General features: G+C 44.0%; 1 protein-coding gene across 8 annotated transcripts in view; it reads left to right on the forward strand.

The window, feature by feature from the left end:
* EYA4 (EYA transcriptional coactivator and phosphatase 4) overlaps positions 1 to 3,817 on the forward strand; it is a 374,365-nt gene extending 370,548 nt beyond the window's left edge. For all 8 annotated transcript variants that reach the window (XM_082249699.1, XM_082249701.1, XM_082249700.1 and 5 more), the window contains 2 exons: positions 1,506 to 1,606; positions 3,212 to 3,817. In XM_082249699.1, coding sequence (XP_082105825.1) covers positions 1,506 to 1,606; positions 3,212 to 3,292 — 182 coding nt within the window. In that variant the 3' untranslated portion in view covers positions 3,293 to 3,817. The remainder of the gene's footprint in view (positions 1 to 1,505; positions 1,607 to 3,211) is intronic.
* The last annotated feature ends 17,138 nt before the right edge of the window (positions 3,818 to 20,955 follow it).

The following is a 20,955-nucleotide window of genomic DNA, read 5'->3' on the forward strand; positions in this document are numbered from 1 at the left end:
GATGCCCCACTTATTTTCATAGGATTTTCCATACAGTCTCTGACCAATGTTGGAACTGCTTTACAGTTCCTGGTTCCTTACTACATATTTGGTGGAAATGCTCCCCTATCCATGCTTTGTGGGATCTTGTTTTAGACTGCAGTCATGAATGGATGGGACTGTCCCTAACACACCCAAGGTGGTTTTACTATCCATTCTATCAGGTTCTAACAGGTTCCTACAAGCGTATCAAATAGCATCTTTCTCTCTTGATGGAAAACCCCCCTTTCTTGTTTGAGGGTCTTCATTTGGGCAGTGTTACCTGCCCCCCCCCCCCATTTTCTCTTCAGTCTTCTTCTTTTTCCCTATGATGTAGTGTCCACGAGCACCCTCGCCGACTGCTGGCATCATCTTCCTTTTCTGAGTCATGACCTGTTTGGACATTTTGATTTGGCTGGATTGGGGACTTGCGCAGCTCAGTATACATTGCGAATAAGCAGATAACCATACTTTAACGTAGAAGAGACGTAGCTGCATTACAAATCCTGCCTGTTTACACGGTAAACTAAAGTTTAAGTAAAGTATCACATAAATGTAATTTAGGTGCAGTGCGGTGCCATTCATTCTAACTTGCACTCAAATGCACCTTGCAACATACATATATTGCAGTGCACAGCAACACACTAACATGTGTTGTGCTGCACTACCAATCAATGGCCTGGCAATGCAACACACATCCATTACCAAGATGAATGAATGGCAACACATTGCACCAATACATACAATGCATGTTGCCATGCATTACCACCATGTCACGGTGTAAATAGACCCCTTATAAAAGTTGGGGACTGCAAAGTAGCTACAAGTCCACATGTGGCTCCAAAAGCATCAGTTTGGCATGCGTGTTTTGTTATGTTTGTACCTAATAAATAAAGCTATAGAGTTTATATTTTTATTTATCATTACTGTTAATTGAAATATTTTTTTTTAATTGGATTCTTAAGATTAAATCCTAGTACATTTGTCTTACTACAACCCTCAGTATTTCAACCACTGACCCAAAAGAGAAATAGCAGTAAATGGTGAACTAAGAAAGTATCCATATATGTAGCTCAGGATACCAAAATATGATGTAGCTGGTTTGTTGCCCATAACAGCCTTTCACCTTTCAAGCCATTTCTCAAGTATGAGATAAAAAATAAAAAACGAATGTACGTGGTTTCCCAGGACAATCCCCACCTTTCCTTTTGGATCTTTTTCATATACAGTATGAGAAGCACAATTTTCTGACACACACAGAAATGTTTCTCAGAAGTTTTGGTTTAATTCTGGTCAGTAAATTCTGTGTAAATTACTATAGACAAGGCAGTCGAGTGTTGCATTGTTTTTCAGGCAAAGAACATTAGTTTTCAGCGTATAATGTCCAGATTTGGCTCTCATTTAACTTATGTTGTGGTGGGGAGTACCCAAGCTGAGGAGCATACTGCTTATAAGGTAACTGAATTCTGATCTCATTTATCTTACAGGGAAAGAAAGTTGCTTTGAACGAATAATACAGAGGTTTGGCAGAAAAGTAGTATATGTTGTAATTGGGGATGGTGTAGAAGAAGAACAGGCAGCAAAAAAGGTAAAAAGTTTTACTGTGTGCCTTTAACATTTTATTTACAAGTGTGTGTGTTTGTATATGTATCAGAATAATGCCACTCTATACTGTATATATATATGTGCTATACTTTTCTTAAGGCAGGTTTTAAACTCTGATTTCAAATGGTTCTCTTTTATGTTGGACAATTTTAATGTTAACTAAAGGCAAGATCTGGATAGAGTGGCAAAGGGATAGAACCACTATAAGGCTGTTTGTGTTCTCGCTAGGGACATTTGTTATCTCTAATTGTCCCAGAAATGTCACTGTCACCAGGAATGAAATTAAGGGTAAATCAAACATTTTGAATTGCCACCTGAACAGGAATAGAAGGGAAATCTTTTGATAGGGACACTTGTTCTTGTTGCAAATGTCTAAAGGGGATTTCCTTCACATTGGAAATATATCCTCTCACTTTCTATTTAGTCTACAGGACAGCATGTGCATAGAATTCTCCCTAATAAGATACAGCAAAAAAAGAAAAAACATTGACAGTGTTACCCTCTCCCCTACTTTATTTAAAATTAAAAAAAAAACGTTTGCCTTTGGATATACTAAGCTTAGTTCCTGTCTAGAGCCTACTTATAATAGATAGCTAACTTGTTGGTGCACCATATCTGTTTGCTAGTTTGAAATATAAATCCATAAAGCATAATCGGAACAGCACTGATTTACAATCTTTAGATTGTTAATGGAGTTTAGGAGAGTACCAGGTACAATATTCCCAAGGACTGTTATAAAATAAAAAAAATGATGATAAAAATATAATGTAGTTTAATATCCCATATAGTAAAACATAAACAAAAAACCCATAGCAATAAGTAAAGACTAGCACTTACATTAAGCAGCAGGCACATTGCAGAGCATCCTGGAAGCCATAAAAACCAGGCTGCCTCTTTACGATGAGTCAGTACTAAGGTCCAGAAGGTAGGAGAGTGCAGACCACAGACAAGAATAAAAGATGATGGTCACTCTTTGCTTATAAGAGGACCCCTCTGGCTGCAAAAGACACTTTGGGTTCCAGCACCTGCCACTTCCTTGACAACAACTATTGACAACGGAAGAAGGAAGAAGCTTCTAAAGTCTGTTTGGGTCAAAACATATGACTCTGCCCCAATAGAAGCATATATACTTTTTTGTGCAACAAGGTTTAAGCTACAAGCGGCACTATGGTCAGGTGTGAATGGGTGTAATGGAAATAAAAGTTTTGAGCATTGAAGTGCTTCTAGTGAAGCTTCAAACTGCACTTCAAATTGCTGAGGTGAGAATGGGGCCTAATTGTTCAGTATATCTAAATCACAAGAGTTGCTGAAGTGAATTAAAATTCCTTTCTTGGGTAGAACTGTAGACATCTATCTATTTCAGCTCTTTACCCAGAATTCCAAATTTCGATGTATAAAAATCAATAACTGGTATAATTTTCACCCAGTGCACAAAGAAAGAGATACAATCTGATGTGGCTCATCTTCTATGATAATTAGTTGTAATGAGGGTGCTCTCAGCATTTGGATTTCTCTCTAGAATGCTATTATTATCATCTGTAACTATTGTACCTATAGTATAATTTTTCTTTTTTTTTTTTCAATTCAGAATAACATGCCTTTTTGGAGAATATCAAGTCATTCAGATCTCCTGGCTCTACATCAAGCACTGGAATTAGAATATTTGTAACTATTTGCAACGTGGACGGCCTTTTTTTTTTACATGTATATAAATATATATTTTAAGTACACACTGAATTTTTATGTGTGATTTAATGCCTCAGGCTTTTTACACACATGGACTGTCTTAACAAAATAAAGGAAATACATTACAATGACAAAGAATTCAGACTGCTAGAGGAGAGACAATGGAAACACTGAGTGCGGCATAGAGACTCTTTGATCTTGGACCGTTGAAAGTTGAAAGCATTGGCCAAAGCAAAGCCTTCATTTCTAGCACCATAAAGGAGCATGTAGGTGCAGGACTCTGCCGAAGTGTGGCGCATGCTTTGCAACCGAAGAGGTGGTGTTCAACATTCCTCATAATGGGATCTCATTCTCAGCACTGAGGTGTGAATCAGACATAAACCTACCTAACCCGGAAAATCTGAATTTAGAATGCACTCCAGCTATATGATGACAATCATGTCTAGACCTGTAATTTTGTGTAAATTATTGAAAAAAAAAATAATAATAATTTACTGTGATTTTATTAGCAGCTGATTTTGAAAGTTGATGTTACGTTTGTGTTTTTTTTTTTTTTTTTTGCAGAGGGATGGTTGGGAAGTGGGTGATGAGATTTAAAAAAGATTATCGCGCTGTCTGTTTTGTAGGTTTGGCAATCCAAATGTGCATACTGATTTGTTGTGCCTTAAAGACAAGACAGTGTTTGTGTGTTACAATGTAATTTTGGGTAAAAAAGAAAACTCACAGTTATGTGAACTCTTCAGTCAGAATGATTTCTTCGTTCATGACCAAATCGACCTATTCAAAAGGAAAAAGCTACACCATCAGCAGCTATTATTTGTTGCAGGAATAAATAAAAAAAAATCATGGCATCATGTTTAATAGTTATTTAAATGAAAACGCCAGCTAATACTACAAGAATGGAAAACTCTTGATCTAATTCTATCTCCTGAGTTAAATTTCACTCAATGCAGTGAGTAGATTTTTAGGAATGTACTTGTTTGCTTTAATTTCTCACTGTTTTTATTTGCCTGCTTATATGCATACAGGTTTGTCTAATCTGGACAGAATATTGCAGTTCAAGATGTAATATTGATTGCTAAATTGTTTGATTCTCCACCAATCAGACCCATCTACATGCAAATATTCAAGCAAATCCTATATGTTTGCATTGCTAACTCTTCTAATTTCCTCATGACCCCTGTTTTTTAAAGTTTGCCGTTCAGAGCTAGACTAAATCAGTGTTTGTGTGTCACTGATAACATATCTGTCAACCACAAGGAGAATAGGTAAGGTAAGATCAGACAGGTTTTAGATAGTTGATTCCACTGCTGGTGACGAATTACCAGTGGCAGAACCATCAATGTAAAACTCCTAACAGTTGTCATTGTAATGCAGTGACATCTCACTGGTCCATTCAGCAAAGAGGCAACTCTGTTGGAGAAGGTAAGTGGTTACCATCATCAGGATCCCTTGTCTTGCATTACCCAGAGGCCCCCCTGAGACTTGTGCATTGTGGTAAACCACACATTTCACCCTGCATTACCACAATCACACTGTACCATATGTCACTTTGTGGGCTGCATTGCGGTGCAATTTATTTAGCGTGCCATCCTAATGCTCAACTACAGTAGGCGCCAACGCAGCACATTGAAAAGTATATATTGTGCACAGCAAAAAAAAAAGTTCAGTTTTGTCAGTTTCCTTGCACTGACAGCTCATTATTAATGAATGGTTTGCCCTAACACACCATATAAGCATGCACAAATTACTGCATGCTATTATACATGCAGCATCGCACTGCAATGGACCCGAATATTCTCAAGAAGGGCCTAAAAGTTAGACCAGTTCAAATGCAAGCAGTAAGGACTTTATTTAAAGCTGCTAATTATGCAGAGGGGAATTCAACACCTTTAATTTGGTAGCACTAATCTAGTTGTCTCCAAACTGTGGCCTGGGGGCCGGAAGCGGCCTTTCGCATGCCTTTTTATGGCCCTTTGGGCACTATTCCTTCCACAAGCATCAAGACTGGGGCACAATTCCTTCCACTGACACCAACGATGAGTCACTATTCCTCCTATTAATAACAACAATGAGGCACTGTTCTTTCCACAGACACCAATGATTCTCCACCCAATAACAAGATGGGGCATTGCCTACTCCCACTGATGCCAGAATATTGTTTTTTACTCCCACTGGCCACAGTCCAGCCCCCCTAAAATCTGAAGGACAGTAAACTGTCCCTTTGTTTAGAAAGCATGGAGACCCCTACACTAAACCAAACAGCAAATAAGTATACTCAGTGATTGATTAATTTCGGTTGTGATTTTAGGCATGCTTTTGTTAAAAGTATAGAGATACTTCACAGCTTTTAGTCAAATATTAGGTGATGTTTTAAATTATTACACAGACATCATGAAGATGCCATTATTAAGTTTTGATATTTTGTGTAAGGTTATCATAATATACAGTATCTCACAAAAGTAAGTACACCCCTCACATTTTTGTAAATATTTTATTATATCTTTTCATGTGACAACACTGAAGAAATGACACTTTGCTACAATGTAAAGTAGTGAGTGTACAGCTTGTATAACAGTGTACATTTTCTGCCCCCTCAAAATAACTCAACACACAGTCATTAATGTCTAAACCACTGGCAACAAAAATGAGTACACCCCTAAATGAAATGTCCAAATTGGGCCCAAAGTGTCAATATTTTGTGTGGCCACTATTATTTTCCAGCACTGTCTTAATCCTCTTGGGAATGACGTTCATCAGAGCTTCACAGGTTGCCACTGGAGTCCTCTTCCACTCCTTCATGATGACATAATGGAGCTGGTGGATGTTGCGCTCCTCCACCTTCCAGTTGAGGATACCCCACAGATGCTCAATAGGGTTTAGGTCTAGAGACATGGTTGGCCAGTCCATCACCTTTACCCTCAGCTACTTTAGCAAGGCAGTGGTTGTCTTGGCGGTGTGTTGGGGTTGTTATCACGTTGGAATACTGCCCTGTGGCCCAGTTTTCAAAGGGAGGGGATCATGCTCTGCGTCAGTATGTCACAGTACATGTTGGCATTCGTTGTTCCCTCAATGAACTGTAGCTCCCCAGTGCCAACAGCTCTCATGCAGCCTCAGACCATGCCACTCCCACCACCATGCTTGACTGTAGGCCAAACACAATTGTCTTTATACTCCTCACCTGGTTGCCGCCACACACGCTTGACACCATCTGCACTAAATAAGTTTATCTTGGTCTCATTAGACCACATGTCATGTTCCAGTAATCTATGTCCTTAGCCTGCTTGTCTTCAGCAAACTGTTTGCATGCTTTCTTGTGCATTATCTTTAGAAGATGCTTCCTTCTGGGACGATAGCCATGCAGACCAATTTGATGCAGTGTGCGGCGTATGGTCTGAGCACTGGCAGGCTGACCTTCCACCCCTTCAACCTCTGCAGCTATGCTGGTAGCACTCGTAAGTCTATTTACCAAAGACAACCTCTGGATATGATGCTGAGCATGTGCACTCAACTTCTTTGCTCGACCATGGCAAGGCCTGTTCTGAGTGGATCCTGTCCTGTAAACCGCTGTATGGTCTTGGCCACCATGCTGTAGCTCATTTTCAGGGTCTTGACAATCTTCTTATAGCCTAGGCCTTCTTTAGGTAGAGCAACAATTCTTTTTTCTGGTCCTCAGAGAGTTATTGTCCATGAGGTGCCATGTTGAACTTCCAGTGACCAGTATAAGAGAGTGAGAGCAATAACACCAAATTTAGCACACCTGCTCCCCATTCACGCCTGAGACCTTGTAACACTAACGAGTCACATTACACTGAGAGGGAAAAGGGCTAATTGGGCCCAATTTGGACATTTTCACTTAGGGGTGTACTCACTTTTGTTGCCAGCAGTTTAGACATTAATGGCTGGGTGTTGAGTTATTTTGAGTGGACAGCAAATGTACACTGTTATACAAGCTGTACACTCACTACTTTACATTGTAGCAAAGTGTCATTTCTTCAGTGTTGTTACATGAAAAGATATAATAAAATATTTACAAAAATGTGAGGGGTGTACTCACTTTTGTGAGATACAGTATCATAATATGCAATTTTTTTTCTGTAATGTGACTTCAGAAAATGTTAATAGATGTCACACAAGGAAGTTTTGTTAAAGTTGGTACTGCAACATCTAGAGTTCGTCATCTATGTTAGGGCTCTTTCAGACGGCCGCTCCGCTGCTTTTGTCCGCTGCGGGACTTTTTTTCTTTTTTTTTTCACGGAGCGGATGACATTTGTGTCATCTGCTCCATATGCCCGCATATCATCCCATCCGTTTGCGGATGATATGCGGACATAATGTAAGTCTATCGCATTGCGGATGTCAGCGGATGACACCGCTGACATCCGATTTTCTTTCCTTTATGTTTTTTGAACGGATGAAAAAATAGGGTTCTGTTCCGTTCCAAAAAACGGAACAGAACTGAAAGGAAGAAAATCGGATTTTAGCGGATGGCATTCCGCTGACATCCGCAGTGCCATTGACTTACATTATGTCCGCAAATCATCCGCAAAAAAATAGGATGATTTGCGGACAAGCGGAGCTGCCGTGTGAAAGAGCCCTTAAGGTGTCAGGTTGTCAAGATCTGTTATTGTGGTTTAGGGCAGCACCTTTAATTATTTGATAGCTTTCCAGAATCCTAGCACTGAAAACAAACAAAGCAAAGTGAGAATACAGGGTGGGATGGTTGGGTAGAGACAGAATAAGAAATTCTAACATAAAGACCTCACAGTATGAAGTTTAATAATATATCTAAAGGCAGGTGTAGACTAGGTTTGCAGGGATTCTGGAGCTCACTTAAGCTACATCTGCCAATCAAGAGGTGGAGTATTTTTTTAGACTTTATTGGACCTTGTGAGCAGCTCCCCTAAATTACAGTGGAAAGCATCAGACAACATAGTCAAGTGGAGAAGTGTACACTTCTGGAAAATTGCTTGTGGGATTGGTGGAAGGATCACTCCACTGATCAAAACTTGGGGCAGATAGAATGGAGACAATCCCAGGGAGTCTTTTTACACCTTACGTTAATGTCCAATACAGAAGCCGACAGAGTAATTAAGCCAAAAAGAATCCTGAATACCTGAAATATCAGTTTTGGGTTGACCTTTAAAGGTTTAGATATAGTAATGTAATAACACATTTACGTAGTCAGAAAAAAAAAAGATGTTCAATGTTCAGTGCCTGACTATCTTTACAGAAAATATTATTTTCTACTCAGATGATCATATGATATTCCTTCAAGTAAAAATGGATGTCTCCTAAAAAAAAAAAATGTTATACTCTTTTTAAACTTACATCTTCTTATTCAAAGTAGACTTCATCCAGAATATTGACACTAACCTACCTGCCTAGGTGTTTTTGGTTTGTTTTTCATCTTGGCATTACCGTGGAGTAGCAATCACCTCACCTTTCAAAATCTTTAAGATCTGGAAAACCAACCGTGGCCACTTACTAATGGAAACACCAGGGGTTCACATCTCAGAGATTGGGGGTGATAAAAGCATCCTGGCCTGTGTTGTGAGTTAAGCTTAGTATTGTACCTGCAGCTACATTTGACTGAATTCCCCCTGCTAGAGCAGCCTCATCTGTAAGAACGTTCCATCTTAATTCCCCAGTAGTCTCTTCTGGCCCTGGACTCTGCCCCCCTCCCCCCAATGCCAATGTACCAAGGTGTTCACAGCCGCTGCATGTCAGGAGGCTGTGTCTGCCTACTGAGAAGCATCCTATTAGTGTTTAAAGGGTAACTCCACTTTCGTGGGGAAAAAAAAGCAAATAAAGAAAAAAAAATATAGTGTATACAATTGCGACACAAATCATATTGTAATTGAATGTTATTAAAAATTACCTTTCCTTTTCAATCTGCAGCTGTTTAAATTTTCTGGAAATGCAATATAATATGGCTACCTGGAGCTGTTCTGTACACAGAATGTGTACTGACTAGGGTTGAGCGAACACCTAGATGTCCGTGTTCGACGGGTTCGGCCGAACTTTAAAAAAAAGTCCGGGTCCGTGTCCCGGACTTTTACCGAACTTTTCCCGGACACCGAACCCCATTGAAGTCAATGGGGACCCGAACTTTAAGGCACTAAAATGGCTCTAAAACACCAAAGGAAAGGGCTAGAGTGCTGCAAATGGCAGCAAAACGTAATTAAGAGCATGGCAAGTGCTCTGCAAACAAATGTGGATAGGGAAATAACTTAAAACAACAAAAAAAAAACAGAAAAATAAAACAATGTTCTTCTTCATCTCTGAAGGACGAGGCCCATATGGAGTAGGAGGGAGGTTGAGGTGGTGGTGGATGTGGCGGTGACATAGGCGTGCGCACAGGGTGTGCTGGGTGTGCCTGGGCACACCCTAATCACCTAGGGCACATAGCATTGCCAGTGAGGAGATGGGAAAGATCTCCCTGGGACCTGCTCTGCTCTATTTCTCCTTGCCTACAGGTACATGGCCCCGATACATTACTCTCCCTGCTGGCAAACACATGCATGTGTATTTCAACTTTGGGGTGCACACCTTAATGCAATAGGCTGCGCACACCTATGGGCGGTGTAGGTGGAAGCGGCGGTGGAGGAGGACCAGGGCCGGATTAACAGCATCATGGGCTTGGTGCTGAGGATTTTGAAGGGCCTTAAGGGCCGTGCCTTGCCATGCACCCAGAGGAGGAAGGGTGCAGCCATGCATGCCTAATTCAACATGGGATGCTGTCTCTGAAGCCCATAAACACATCCATGCATCGCCAACTGTCCCTCCTTGTCCGGCCTTCACGCTGTGTGGGGAGGTTCTGAGGGTGCTGCCTGGGGAAGCGAGCATAGAAGCCAGACTTCTGTGTTTACAAGTGACAGAAGAGCGGTAACAGTGAATATGGCCAACCCGGGGCCTATATAAAAGGTAGGGGCCTGGAGCTGCAGCTCCAATAGCCCCTACATTAATCTGGCCCTGAGGAGGAGGACGAGGTAGCCAACACTGCTTCTTTTCAAAAATTTTAAATGAGGGTACACCCCAAAAGAGTGAGAAAGAGCAAAAATGGAACAATGGGTGGGTAAGGTCGGTATCCATTGCTATTCTGCATAAGGTACGGAAAAGTCCCGTGGGATCCATGCCTGGTTCATTTTAATGAACGTGAGCTTGTCCACATTGTCTCTGGACAGGCGGCTGCGCTTGTCTGTTATAACGCCCCCAGCCGTGCTAAATACCCGTTCAGATAATACACTGGCTGCAGGGCACGCCAGCACCTCCAAGGCGTAAAGGGCAAGCTCAGGCCATGTGCCCAATTTGGAGACCCAGAAGTTGAAGGGGGCAGACCCGTCATTCACTACATGTAGGCGTGTGCACACATACTGCTCCACCATGTTGGTAAAATGCTGCCTCCTGCTAAGACGTTCCATCTGAGCTGCTGGTGCTGCTGTTTGTTGTGGCGTGCTGACAAAGCTTTTCCACATTTCGGCCATGCTAACCCTGCCTTCTGAGGTGCTGGCGGTGCCCTGGTTGCGTTGGCGACCTCCTCCTCCTCCTCCTCTGCCTTGTGCTTCCACTGTGGCCCCGCTGTCAGATGGGAATGCCAGCAGCATGGCGTCTACCAGCGTGCGCTTGTACTCGCGCATCTTGCGATCGCGCTCCAGTGAGTGAATTAAGGACGGTACGTTGTCCTTGTAACGGGGATCCAGCAGCGTGGCCACCCAGTAATCAGCACAAGTTAGAATGTGGGCAACTCGGCGGTCGTTGTGGAGACACTGCAGCATGTAATCGCTCATGTGTGCCAGGCTGCCCAGAGGCGACGAAAGGCTGTCCTCTGTGGGAGGTGTATCGTCCGTGTCCTCTGTATCCCCCCAGCCACGCACCAGTGATGGCCATGAGCTGGCCTGGGTGCCACCCTGCTGTGAACATGGTTCCATCTCCTCCTCCAGCTCCTCCTCCTCCTCATCCTCCTCATCCTCCAGAACTGTGCCCCTGCTGGACAATTGCGTCCCTGGCGTTTGCGTGTGCAGGAACCCACCCTCGGAGCCCCTTGCGAATGACTGCCCTGAAAGCCTTGGAAATGTTACCTCTTCATCCTCCTCCTCCTCCTCATCCTGTGCCACATCCTCTTCCATCATCGCCCGAATTGTTTTTTCAAGGAGGCATAGAAGTGGGATAGTTAAGCTGAGAACGGCGTCATTGCCACTGGCCATGTTGGTGGAGTACTCAAAACAGCGCAACAAGGCACACAGGTCTCGCATGGAGGCCCAGTTATTGGTGGTGAAGTGGTGCTGTTCCGCAGAGCGACTCACGCGTGCGTGCTGCAGCTGAAACTCCACTATGGCCTGCTGCTGCTCGCACAGTCTTTCCAGCATGTGCAAGGTGGAGTTCCACCTTGTGGGCACGTCACATATGAGGCGGTGAGCGGGAAGGCCGAAGTTACGCTGCAGCGCTGCCAGGCGAGCAGCAGCAGGGTGAGAACGCCGAAAGTGCGCACAAACGGCCCGCACTTTCTGCAGCAGCTCTGACATATCGGGGTAGTTTTTAAGGAACCTCTGCACCACCAAATTCAGCACATGCGCCAGGCAAGGGATGTGCGTCAAACCGGCTAGGCCCAGAGCTGCTATGAGATTTCGCCCGTTATCACACACCACCAGGCCGGGCTTGAGGCTCGCTGGCAGCAACCACTCATTTGTCTGCTGTTCCATGCTCCTCCACAACTCCTGCGCGGTGTGTGGTTTGTCCCCCAAACAGGCAAGTTGTAAAACTGCCTGCTGTCGTTTACCCCTGGCCGTGCTGAAGTTGGTGGTGAAGGTGTTACGCTGTCCGGATGAGGAGGCGGTAGAGGATGAGGAAGCGGAGTAGGAGGAGTTACGAACAGGAGGCAAACTGAAGCGCCCTGCAATCCTCGGTGGTGGAAGGACATGCGCCAAATTGCTATCCGCCTCAGGCCCATCCGCCACTGCATTTACCCAGTGTGCCGTTAGGGAGATATAACGCCCCTGACCGTGCTTACTGGTCCACGTATCCGTAGTTAGGTGGACCTTGGCACAGATGGCGTTGCGCAGTGCACACCTGATATTTTCCCCCACTTGGTTGTGCAGGGAAGGGATGGCTTGCCTGGAAAAGTAGTGGCGGCTGGGCACGACGTACTGTGGGACAGCCACCGACATAAGGTTTTTAAAACTGTGCGTCTCCACCAGACGGAATGACAGCATTTCAAAGGCCAATAATTTTGAAATGCTGGCATTCAGGGCCAGGGATCGCGGGTGGGTAGGGGGGTACTTCCTCTTCCTCTCAAGTGTTTGGGAGATGGAAAGCTGAACGCTTCCACGGGACATTGTGGAGATGGTTGTTGGTGACCCAGGTGGTGGTGTTGCTGACAGATCGTCTGTTTGCGGGGTGGCAGGTGCCGGTATCACTACAGATGTGGCTGGAGCGGCCGAGACTGCAGCAGAAGAGGAAGCAGGATGAGCCAGAGACGTTTCTTGGTTTTGAAGGTGTGTACTCCACTGCAGCTCGTGCTTTGCACTTAGATGCCTGATCATGCAGGTTGTGCTCAGGTTGAGAAGGTTCATGCCTCGCTTCAAGCTCTGATTGCACAGGGTGCAAACCACTCGTGTCCTGTCATCAGCACATTTTCTAAAGAACTTCCACGCTAGAGAACTCCTTTGAGCTGACTTTGGTGCGCTCGTTCCCTTGCTGCGTTGGGCAGTAGCGGGCGTAGTGTCTAGGGCACGGCCGCTCCGCTTCTGCACCCTGCTCCCTCTTCTGCTGTGCTGGTGGCTCTGTGCGACCACCGCCTCTTCCTCCAAACTACTCAGGTCACCTGCATGACGTTCATTCCATGTGGGGTCGAGGACCTCATCGTCCTCCACATCATCTTCCACCCAGTCTTCACCCCTGCCCTCCTTGTCGGTCTCCACAATGCTGAACGCCGCAGCAGTTGGCACCTGCGTTTCGTCATCATCGGAGACGTGCTGCGATGATCCTTGCATGTACTCATCTTGAGAAATAAGTGGTTGGGCATCGCTGCACTCAATCTCTTCCACTTCTGGGGCAGGGCTAGGTGGATGGCCCTGGGAAACCCTGCTGACAGAGTCCTCAAAAAGAATAAGAGACTGCTGTATGGCTTGGGGCTCAGACTGCTGGCCTGATTTGCAAGGGGGTGAGGTGAAAGACGGTTGGACATTGGCTGCAGGTGCCAACTCTGACCTTTCTGCAGTAGACTGGGTGGGAGACAATGTGAAGGAACTGGAGGCACTGTCAGCAGCAAACCAATCTACTATCGCCTCAACTTGTTCTGGCCTCATCACTTCTAGGGGCGTTTGATGCCCTACCAAATACTGATGCAGGTTCTGTCGCCTACTCACACTTGAGGAAGGTGTTTCACTTGTGCGTGTAGCTGGCACAGATCGACCATGTCCTCTCCTTGCAACAGGAGCTCTACCAGCAGCACCACGACCCAGGCCACGGCCCTTATTTGACGGTCTCCTCATATTTCTGTAATTTAAGATCTTGCCCTAGAAAGGTTTTTATTGAATAGCGGAATAGAAAATATGATCCAAAAAAAGTGTATGTATATCACACGTACACAACCACACTAGGCCCCAATTACTATTGTTTGTACCCCTAAAAGGCTAGATGAGGAGTAGGGGGGGTATGGAACAGGCAGCACCCTCAAACCTTCAGAAGTATGAGATGAACCCCAACAACTTGGAAAGGTGGATCTCTCTCACACGTACCGACACAGACTATCCCCCAATTTAACTGATCCCCAAAGGTTTTTGATTAAATAGCGGAATAGAAAATATGATCCCAAAAAAGTGTATGTATATCACACGTACACAACCACACTAGGCCCCAATTACTATTGTTTGTACCCCTAAAAGGCTAGGAGTAGGGGGAGTATGGAACAGGCAGCACCCTCAAACCTTCAGAAGTATGAGATGAACCCCAACAACTTGGAAAGGTGGATCTCTCTCACACGTACCAACACAGACTATCCCCCAATTTAACTGATCCCCAAAGGTTTTTGATTAAATAGCGGAATAGAAAATATGATCCCAAAAAAGTGTATGTATATCACACGTACACAACCACACTAGGCCCCAATTACTATTGTTTGTACCCCTAAAAGGCTAGGAGTAGGGGGAGTATGGAACAGGCAGCACCCTCAAACCTTCAGAAGTATGAGATGAACCCCAACAACTTGGAAAGGTGGATCTCTCTCACACGTACCAACACAGACTATCCCCCAATTTAACTGATCCCCAAAGGTTTTTGATTAAATAGCGGAATAGAAAATATGATCCCAAAAAAGTGTATGTATATCACACGTACACAACCACACTAGGCCCCAATTACTATTGTTTGTACCCCTAAAAGGCTAGGAGTAGGGGGAGTATGGAACAGGCAGCACCCTCAAACCTTCAGAAGTATGAGATGAACCCCAACAACTTGGAAAGGTGGATCTCTCTCACACGTACCAACACAGACTATCCCCCAATTTAACTGATCCCCAAAGGTTTTTGATTAAATAGCGGAATAGAAAATATGATCCCAAAAAAGTGTATGTATATCACACGTACACAACCACACTAGGCCCCAATTACTATTGTTTGTACCCCTAAAAGGCTAGGAGTAGGGGGAGTATGGAACAGGCAGCACCCTCAAACCTTCAGAAGTATGAGATGAACCCCAACAACTTGGAAAGGTGGATCTCTCTCACACGTACCAACACAGACTATCCCCCAATTTAACTGATCCCCAAAGGTTTTTGATTAAATAGCGGAATAGAAAATATGATCCCAAAAAAGTGTATGTATATCACACGTACACAACCACACTAGGCCCCAATTACTATTGTTTGTACCCCTAAAAGGCTAGGAGTAGGGGGAGTATGGAACAGGCAGCACCCTCAAACCTTCAGAAGTATGAGATGAACCCCAACAACTTGGAAAGGTGGATCTCTCTCACACGTACCAACACAGACTATCCCCCAATTTAACTGATCCCCAAAGGTTTTTGATTAAATAGCGGAATAGAAAATATGATCCCAAAAAAGTGTATGTATATCACACGTACACAACCACACTAGGCCCCAATTACTATTGTTTGTACCCCTAAAAGGCTAGGAGTAGGGGGAGTATGGAACAGGCAGCACCCTCAAACCTTCAGAAGTATGAGATGAACCCCAACAACTTGGAAAGGTGGATCTCTCTCACACGTACCAACACAGACTATCCCCCAATTTAACTGATCCCCAAAGGTTTTTGATTAAATAGCGGAATAGAAAATATGATCCCAAAAAAGTGTATGTATATCACACGTACACAACCACACTAGGCCCCAATTACTATTGTTTGTACCCCTAAAAGGCTAGGAGTAGGGGGAGTATGGAACAGGCAGCACCCTCAAACCTTCAGAAGTATGAGATGAACCCCAACAACTTGGAAAGGTGGATCTCTCTCACACGTACCAACACAGACTATCCCCCAATTTAACTGATCCCCAAAGGTTTTTGATTAAATAGCGGAATAGAAAATATGATCCCAAAAAAGTGTATGTATATCACACGTACACAACCACACTAGGCCCCAATTACTATTGTTTGTACCCCTAAAAGGCTAGGAGTAGGGGGAGTATGGAACAGGCAGCACCCTCAAACCTTCAGAAGTATGAGATGAACCCCAACAACTTGGAAAGGTGGATCTCTCTCACACGTACCAACACAGACTATCCCCCAATTTAACTGATCCCCAAAGGTTTTTGATTAAATAGCGGAATAGAAAATATGATCCCAAAAAAGTGTATGTATATCACACGTACACAACCACACTAGGCCCCAATTACTATTGTTTGTACCCCTAAAAGGCTAGGAGTAGGGGGAGTATGGAACAGGCAGCACCCTCAAACCTTCAGAAGTATGAGATGAACCCCAACAACTTGGAAAGGTGGATCTCTCTCACACGTACCAACACAGACTATCCCCCAATTTAACTGATCCCCAAAGGTTTTTGATTAAATAGCGGAATAGAAAATATGATCCCAAAAAAGTGTATGTATATCACACGTACACAACCACACTAGGCCCCAATTACTATTGTTTGTACCCCTAAAAGGCTAGGAGTAGGGGGAGTATGGAACAGGCAGCACCCTCAAACCTTCAGAAGTATGAGATGAACCCCAACAACTTGGAAAGGTGGATCTCTCTCACACGTACCAACACAGACTATCCCCCAATTTAACTGATCCCCAAAGGTTTTTGATTAAATAGCGGAATAGAAAATATGATCCCAAAAAAGTGTATGTATATCACACGTACACAACCACACTAGGCCCCAATTACTATTGTTTGTACCCCTAAAAGGCTAGGAGTAGGGGGAGTATGGAACAGGCAGCACCCTCAAACCTTCAGAAGTATGAGATGAACCCCAACAACTTGGAAAGGTGGATCTCTCTCACACGTACCAACACAGACTATCCCCCAATTTAACTGATCCCCAAAGGTTTTTGATTAAATAGCGGAATAGAAAATATGATCCCAAAAAAGTGTATGTATATCACACGTACACAACCACACTAGGCCCCAATTACTATTGTTTGTACCCCTAAAAGGCTAGGAGTAGGGGGAGTATGGAACAGGCAGCACCCTCAAACCTTCAGAAGTATGAGATGAACCCCAACAACTTGGAAAGGTGGATCTCTCTCACACGTACCAACACAGACTATCCCCCAATTTAACTGATCCCCAAAGGTTTTTGATTAAATAGCGGAATAGAAAATATGATCCCAAAAAAGTGTATGTATATCACACGTACACAACCACACTAGGCCCCAATTACTATTGTTTGTACCCCTAAAAGGCTAGATGAGGAGTAGGGGGAGTATGGAACAGGCAGCACCCTCAAACCTTCAGAAGTATGAGATTGTGTTCACTGTACCCCACAAAGATTGAGTTCACTGCACTCCACAATGATTGTGTTCACTGCACCCCACAAAGATTGTGTTCACTGCACCTCACAAAGATTGTGTTCACTGTACCCCCCAAAGATTGTGTTCACTGCACCCCACAAAGATTCTGTTCACTGTACCCCACAAAGATTGTGTTCACTGCACCCCAAAAAGATTGTGTTCACTGCACCCCAAAAAGGATGTTGTTCACTGCACCCCAAAAAGGATGTTGTTCACTCCACCCCAAAAAGATTGTGTTCACTGCACCCCACAAAGATTGTGTTCACTGCACCCCAAAAAGATTGTGTTCACTGCACCCCAAAAATGATTTTGTTCACTGCACCCCAAAAAGGATTTTGTTCACTGCACCCCAAAAAGGATGTTGTTCACTCCACCCCAAAAAGATTGTGTTCACTGCACCCCAAAAAGATTGTGTTCACTGCACCCCACAAAGGATTTTGTTCACTGCACCCCAAAAAGATTGTGTTCACTGCACCCCAAAAAGGATGTTGTTCACTGCACCCCAAAAAGGATTTTGTTCACTGCACCCCAAAAAGATTGTGTTCACTGCACCCCACAAAGGATTTTGTTCACTGCACCCCACAAAGATTGTGTTCACTGCACACCAAAAAGGATTGTGTTCACTGCACCCCAAAAAGATTTTGTTCACTGCACCCCAAAAAGATTGTGTTCACTGCAGCCCAAAAAGATTGTGTTCACTGCAGCCCAAAAAGATTGTGTTCACTGCAGCCCAAAAAGATTGTGTTCACTGCAGCCCAAAAAGATTGTGTTCACTGCAGCTCACACACAGAAAAATGGATGTGGATCACTGACACCTGCCTATCTCCAATCCCACACCACACAGCAATATCGATTGTAGTTTGTAGAACACAGTTTCCCTAAAATTCAGCAGACTCTGTCCCTAACAGGATTGAGAAGAGATCGTAGATCAGGATTGAGTGCAGACCCCACCCCCCACACAGCAATATCGATTGTAGTTTGTAGAAGACACTGACCCTATAATTCAGCAGACTCTATCCCTAAAATGCCTACAACTCGCCCTGCCTAAACACTCCGACCTGTCCCTCAATTCTATCCGGACACAAATGGTTTTTTCCTGCCTATCTTTCCCTAATCAGCAGCCAGCACGTTGATGTGTGCTCTGTCCCTGAATCTAAGCAGCATAATGACGCCGCTGCGGCTGCCTCGAACTTATAAAGACTTGGTCACATGCTTCAGACGGCCAATCACAGCTACTGAGACATTTGCAGGCATGGCTGGGATGGCTTAAGGCACACCAGTTAAACGATTGTTGATTGGCTGTTGAAAGCCCGCCATGAAAAGAGCGCCAAAGCATGCAAAACCCGGAAATAAAACGACCGAACACGGATTTTTACCCGAACATACAGTAAAGTGTCCGTGTCCGTGTTCGGGTACAAAAAATCCAATTATTCGGTACGAACACGAATAATACAGTCCGTGTTCGCTCAACACTAGTACTGACCACACCCCAGAATCGTAATTTCCTGCTTGTGTGATTGGCTCACCAATTTTCCCAGAAGTCAGCACTAAGATACAAGTCAGATTTCTGGCATCCCCTGTGACAAAAATGTCATTTTTGGTGAGATACTCCAAATAAGAACACATCTAAAGGGATGCAGGCCCAGCAGATTTCCTCATTAGTGCCCTGCAGCTGCCACAGCTGACAGATAAAACCACTCCCATTTGACCCACTCAGCACAGGGGCAGAGAGAAACAAACATGGATTTCTTCAGAATAACAAAAGATAGGAATATGCAACAAAGTTTGTTACAATCCTTGTAATGCACAGAGATCACCCAGAGGGGAATGTTTTTTTTTCTGAACAAAAGTGGAGTTACGCTTTAACCGGTTGCCGACCGCCGCACGACTATATACTGCGGCGGTCAGCCCCGGCCAGGCAGAGTGACGTAGGGGTACGTCAATCGCCTGTCACTGACTTGTGAGCCAATTGCGGGGGGCGCGCGCCCGCCGAGGTGCGTGCCCGCCCCGGCTCGTTCACTGACAAGTCAGTGCGTATGACCGGTGGACCCGATCGTCCGCCGGTCACTCGCAATCGCTCCTGTGAAGGGAGAAAGTCAGGCGGCTAATGTAAACAAGCTGCCTGTCATTCTCACTGGCGTAAAAATGGAGATCAGACGGTTCTACTATGTAGGACAGTTGATCTTTGTTTTTACACCAATAGGCATGTCCCTTTACAGTTAGAATCACGCCCCTAGGACACACTTAACCCCTCCCTCTCCAATACAGTTAACCTCTTCCCTGCCAGTGTAATTTTTGCAGTAACAGTGCATATGTATAGCACCGATTACTGCAGTAATGTCACTGGTAACCCCAAAAGTGTCAAAAATGTCAGTCAAGGGTCCGATCTGTCTGCCGCAATGTCGCAGTACCGCAAAAAAAAATCGCAAATCGCCGCCATTACTCGTTAAAAAAAAACACCAAAAATGACAAAAATCTTTCCCTTTGTTAGTAAACGCGATAAACTTTTGCGCAAACCAATCAAAATAGGCTTTTTGCGATTTTTTTTACCAAACATATGTAGCATAAAACAAATTGGCCGAAAATGTTAAAAAATTTAGATTTTTACATTTTTTTTTTGGGGAATTTCATATAAAAAAATGTGAAAAATATTGTTATTTTTGCAAAATTGACGCTCTTTTTTTGTTTATAACGCATGATCAAAAAATCGCACAGGTGATCAAATACCACCAAAAGAAAGCTCTGTTTGTGGGAAAAAAAGGACGTCAAATTCGTTTAGGTACAGCATTGCACGACCGCGCAATGGTCCGTTAAAGTCACGCAGTAAAAAATCGCAAAATACCCCCTGGTCTTTTAGCAGCCAAATCCTTAAGTGGGGGCTTAAGTGGTTAAAGCAGTAGAAAACTCAAAAACAAAAATATAATATATTGCAGTTTACCAATTCTTAGATGCGGTGGCTGCATTCGTTTTTATTTTAGGTTTTCTTTTTTTCACCTGGTGATCCTGTCAGTAGATCTGTTGTTTTTCAACAGAACAAGCTGCCGTGCAGATGTATCAGAGGGTTGAGACAAACCATTTAACACTGACAGGGTCAGCTTTTATTTATGTGAAAATGTTATCCTCCAAAAAATAAATGGTTGCTGTAACAGCTTAAAAAGCGTGAGCTGGAGTTTGACTTAAATTTGTTATGGTATCTAAATCTGCTAGTGCATCTCTTCCCCCATACCCTGCCTCCCCCACTGACAATTCTGCTGTTCAAATGTGTCTCTCTTGCTCCTTCATCCAGAGTGGAGGCACTCTAATACAGGAGGTTTGTTACTGGGAAGATCAGCAGGTGAAAACAGAGGGAAGAAAAATTAAAAAATAAAAATAACAAACTTCGCTATACTTACCTGCTCTGTGCAAAGGATCGGATCGGGTTCAGTTAAGAATAAGGGGGGCTGCAAAAGATAAGGTACAGAGGACGCACCAGCCTAGCACATTACCTTTGCAACAGTTTATTGTTAAAAAGAATATAGGTGCATGCTCACAGCCAATGACATGAATCGGGCATAACAAAGTCTAAGAAGTGCACCGACCAGCCTGGTCTGCTAGACAAGTCCCGAATGTGAGATGAATGTCCAAAAGTGTTGAGCTGATGTGTTTCGAGGGGAGTCCCCTCTTCCTCAGAGATGA

The sequence above is a fragment of the Pelophylax lessonae genome, assembly GCF_965119305.1.
Source record: "Pelophylax lessonae genome assembly, chromosome: 3".
Classification (NCBI taxonomy): domain Eukaryota; kingdom Metazoa; phylum Chordata; class Amphibia; order Anura; family Ranidae; genus Pelophylax; species Pelophylax lessonae.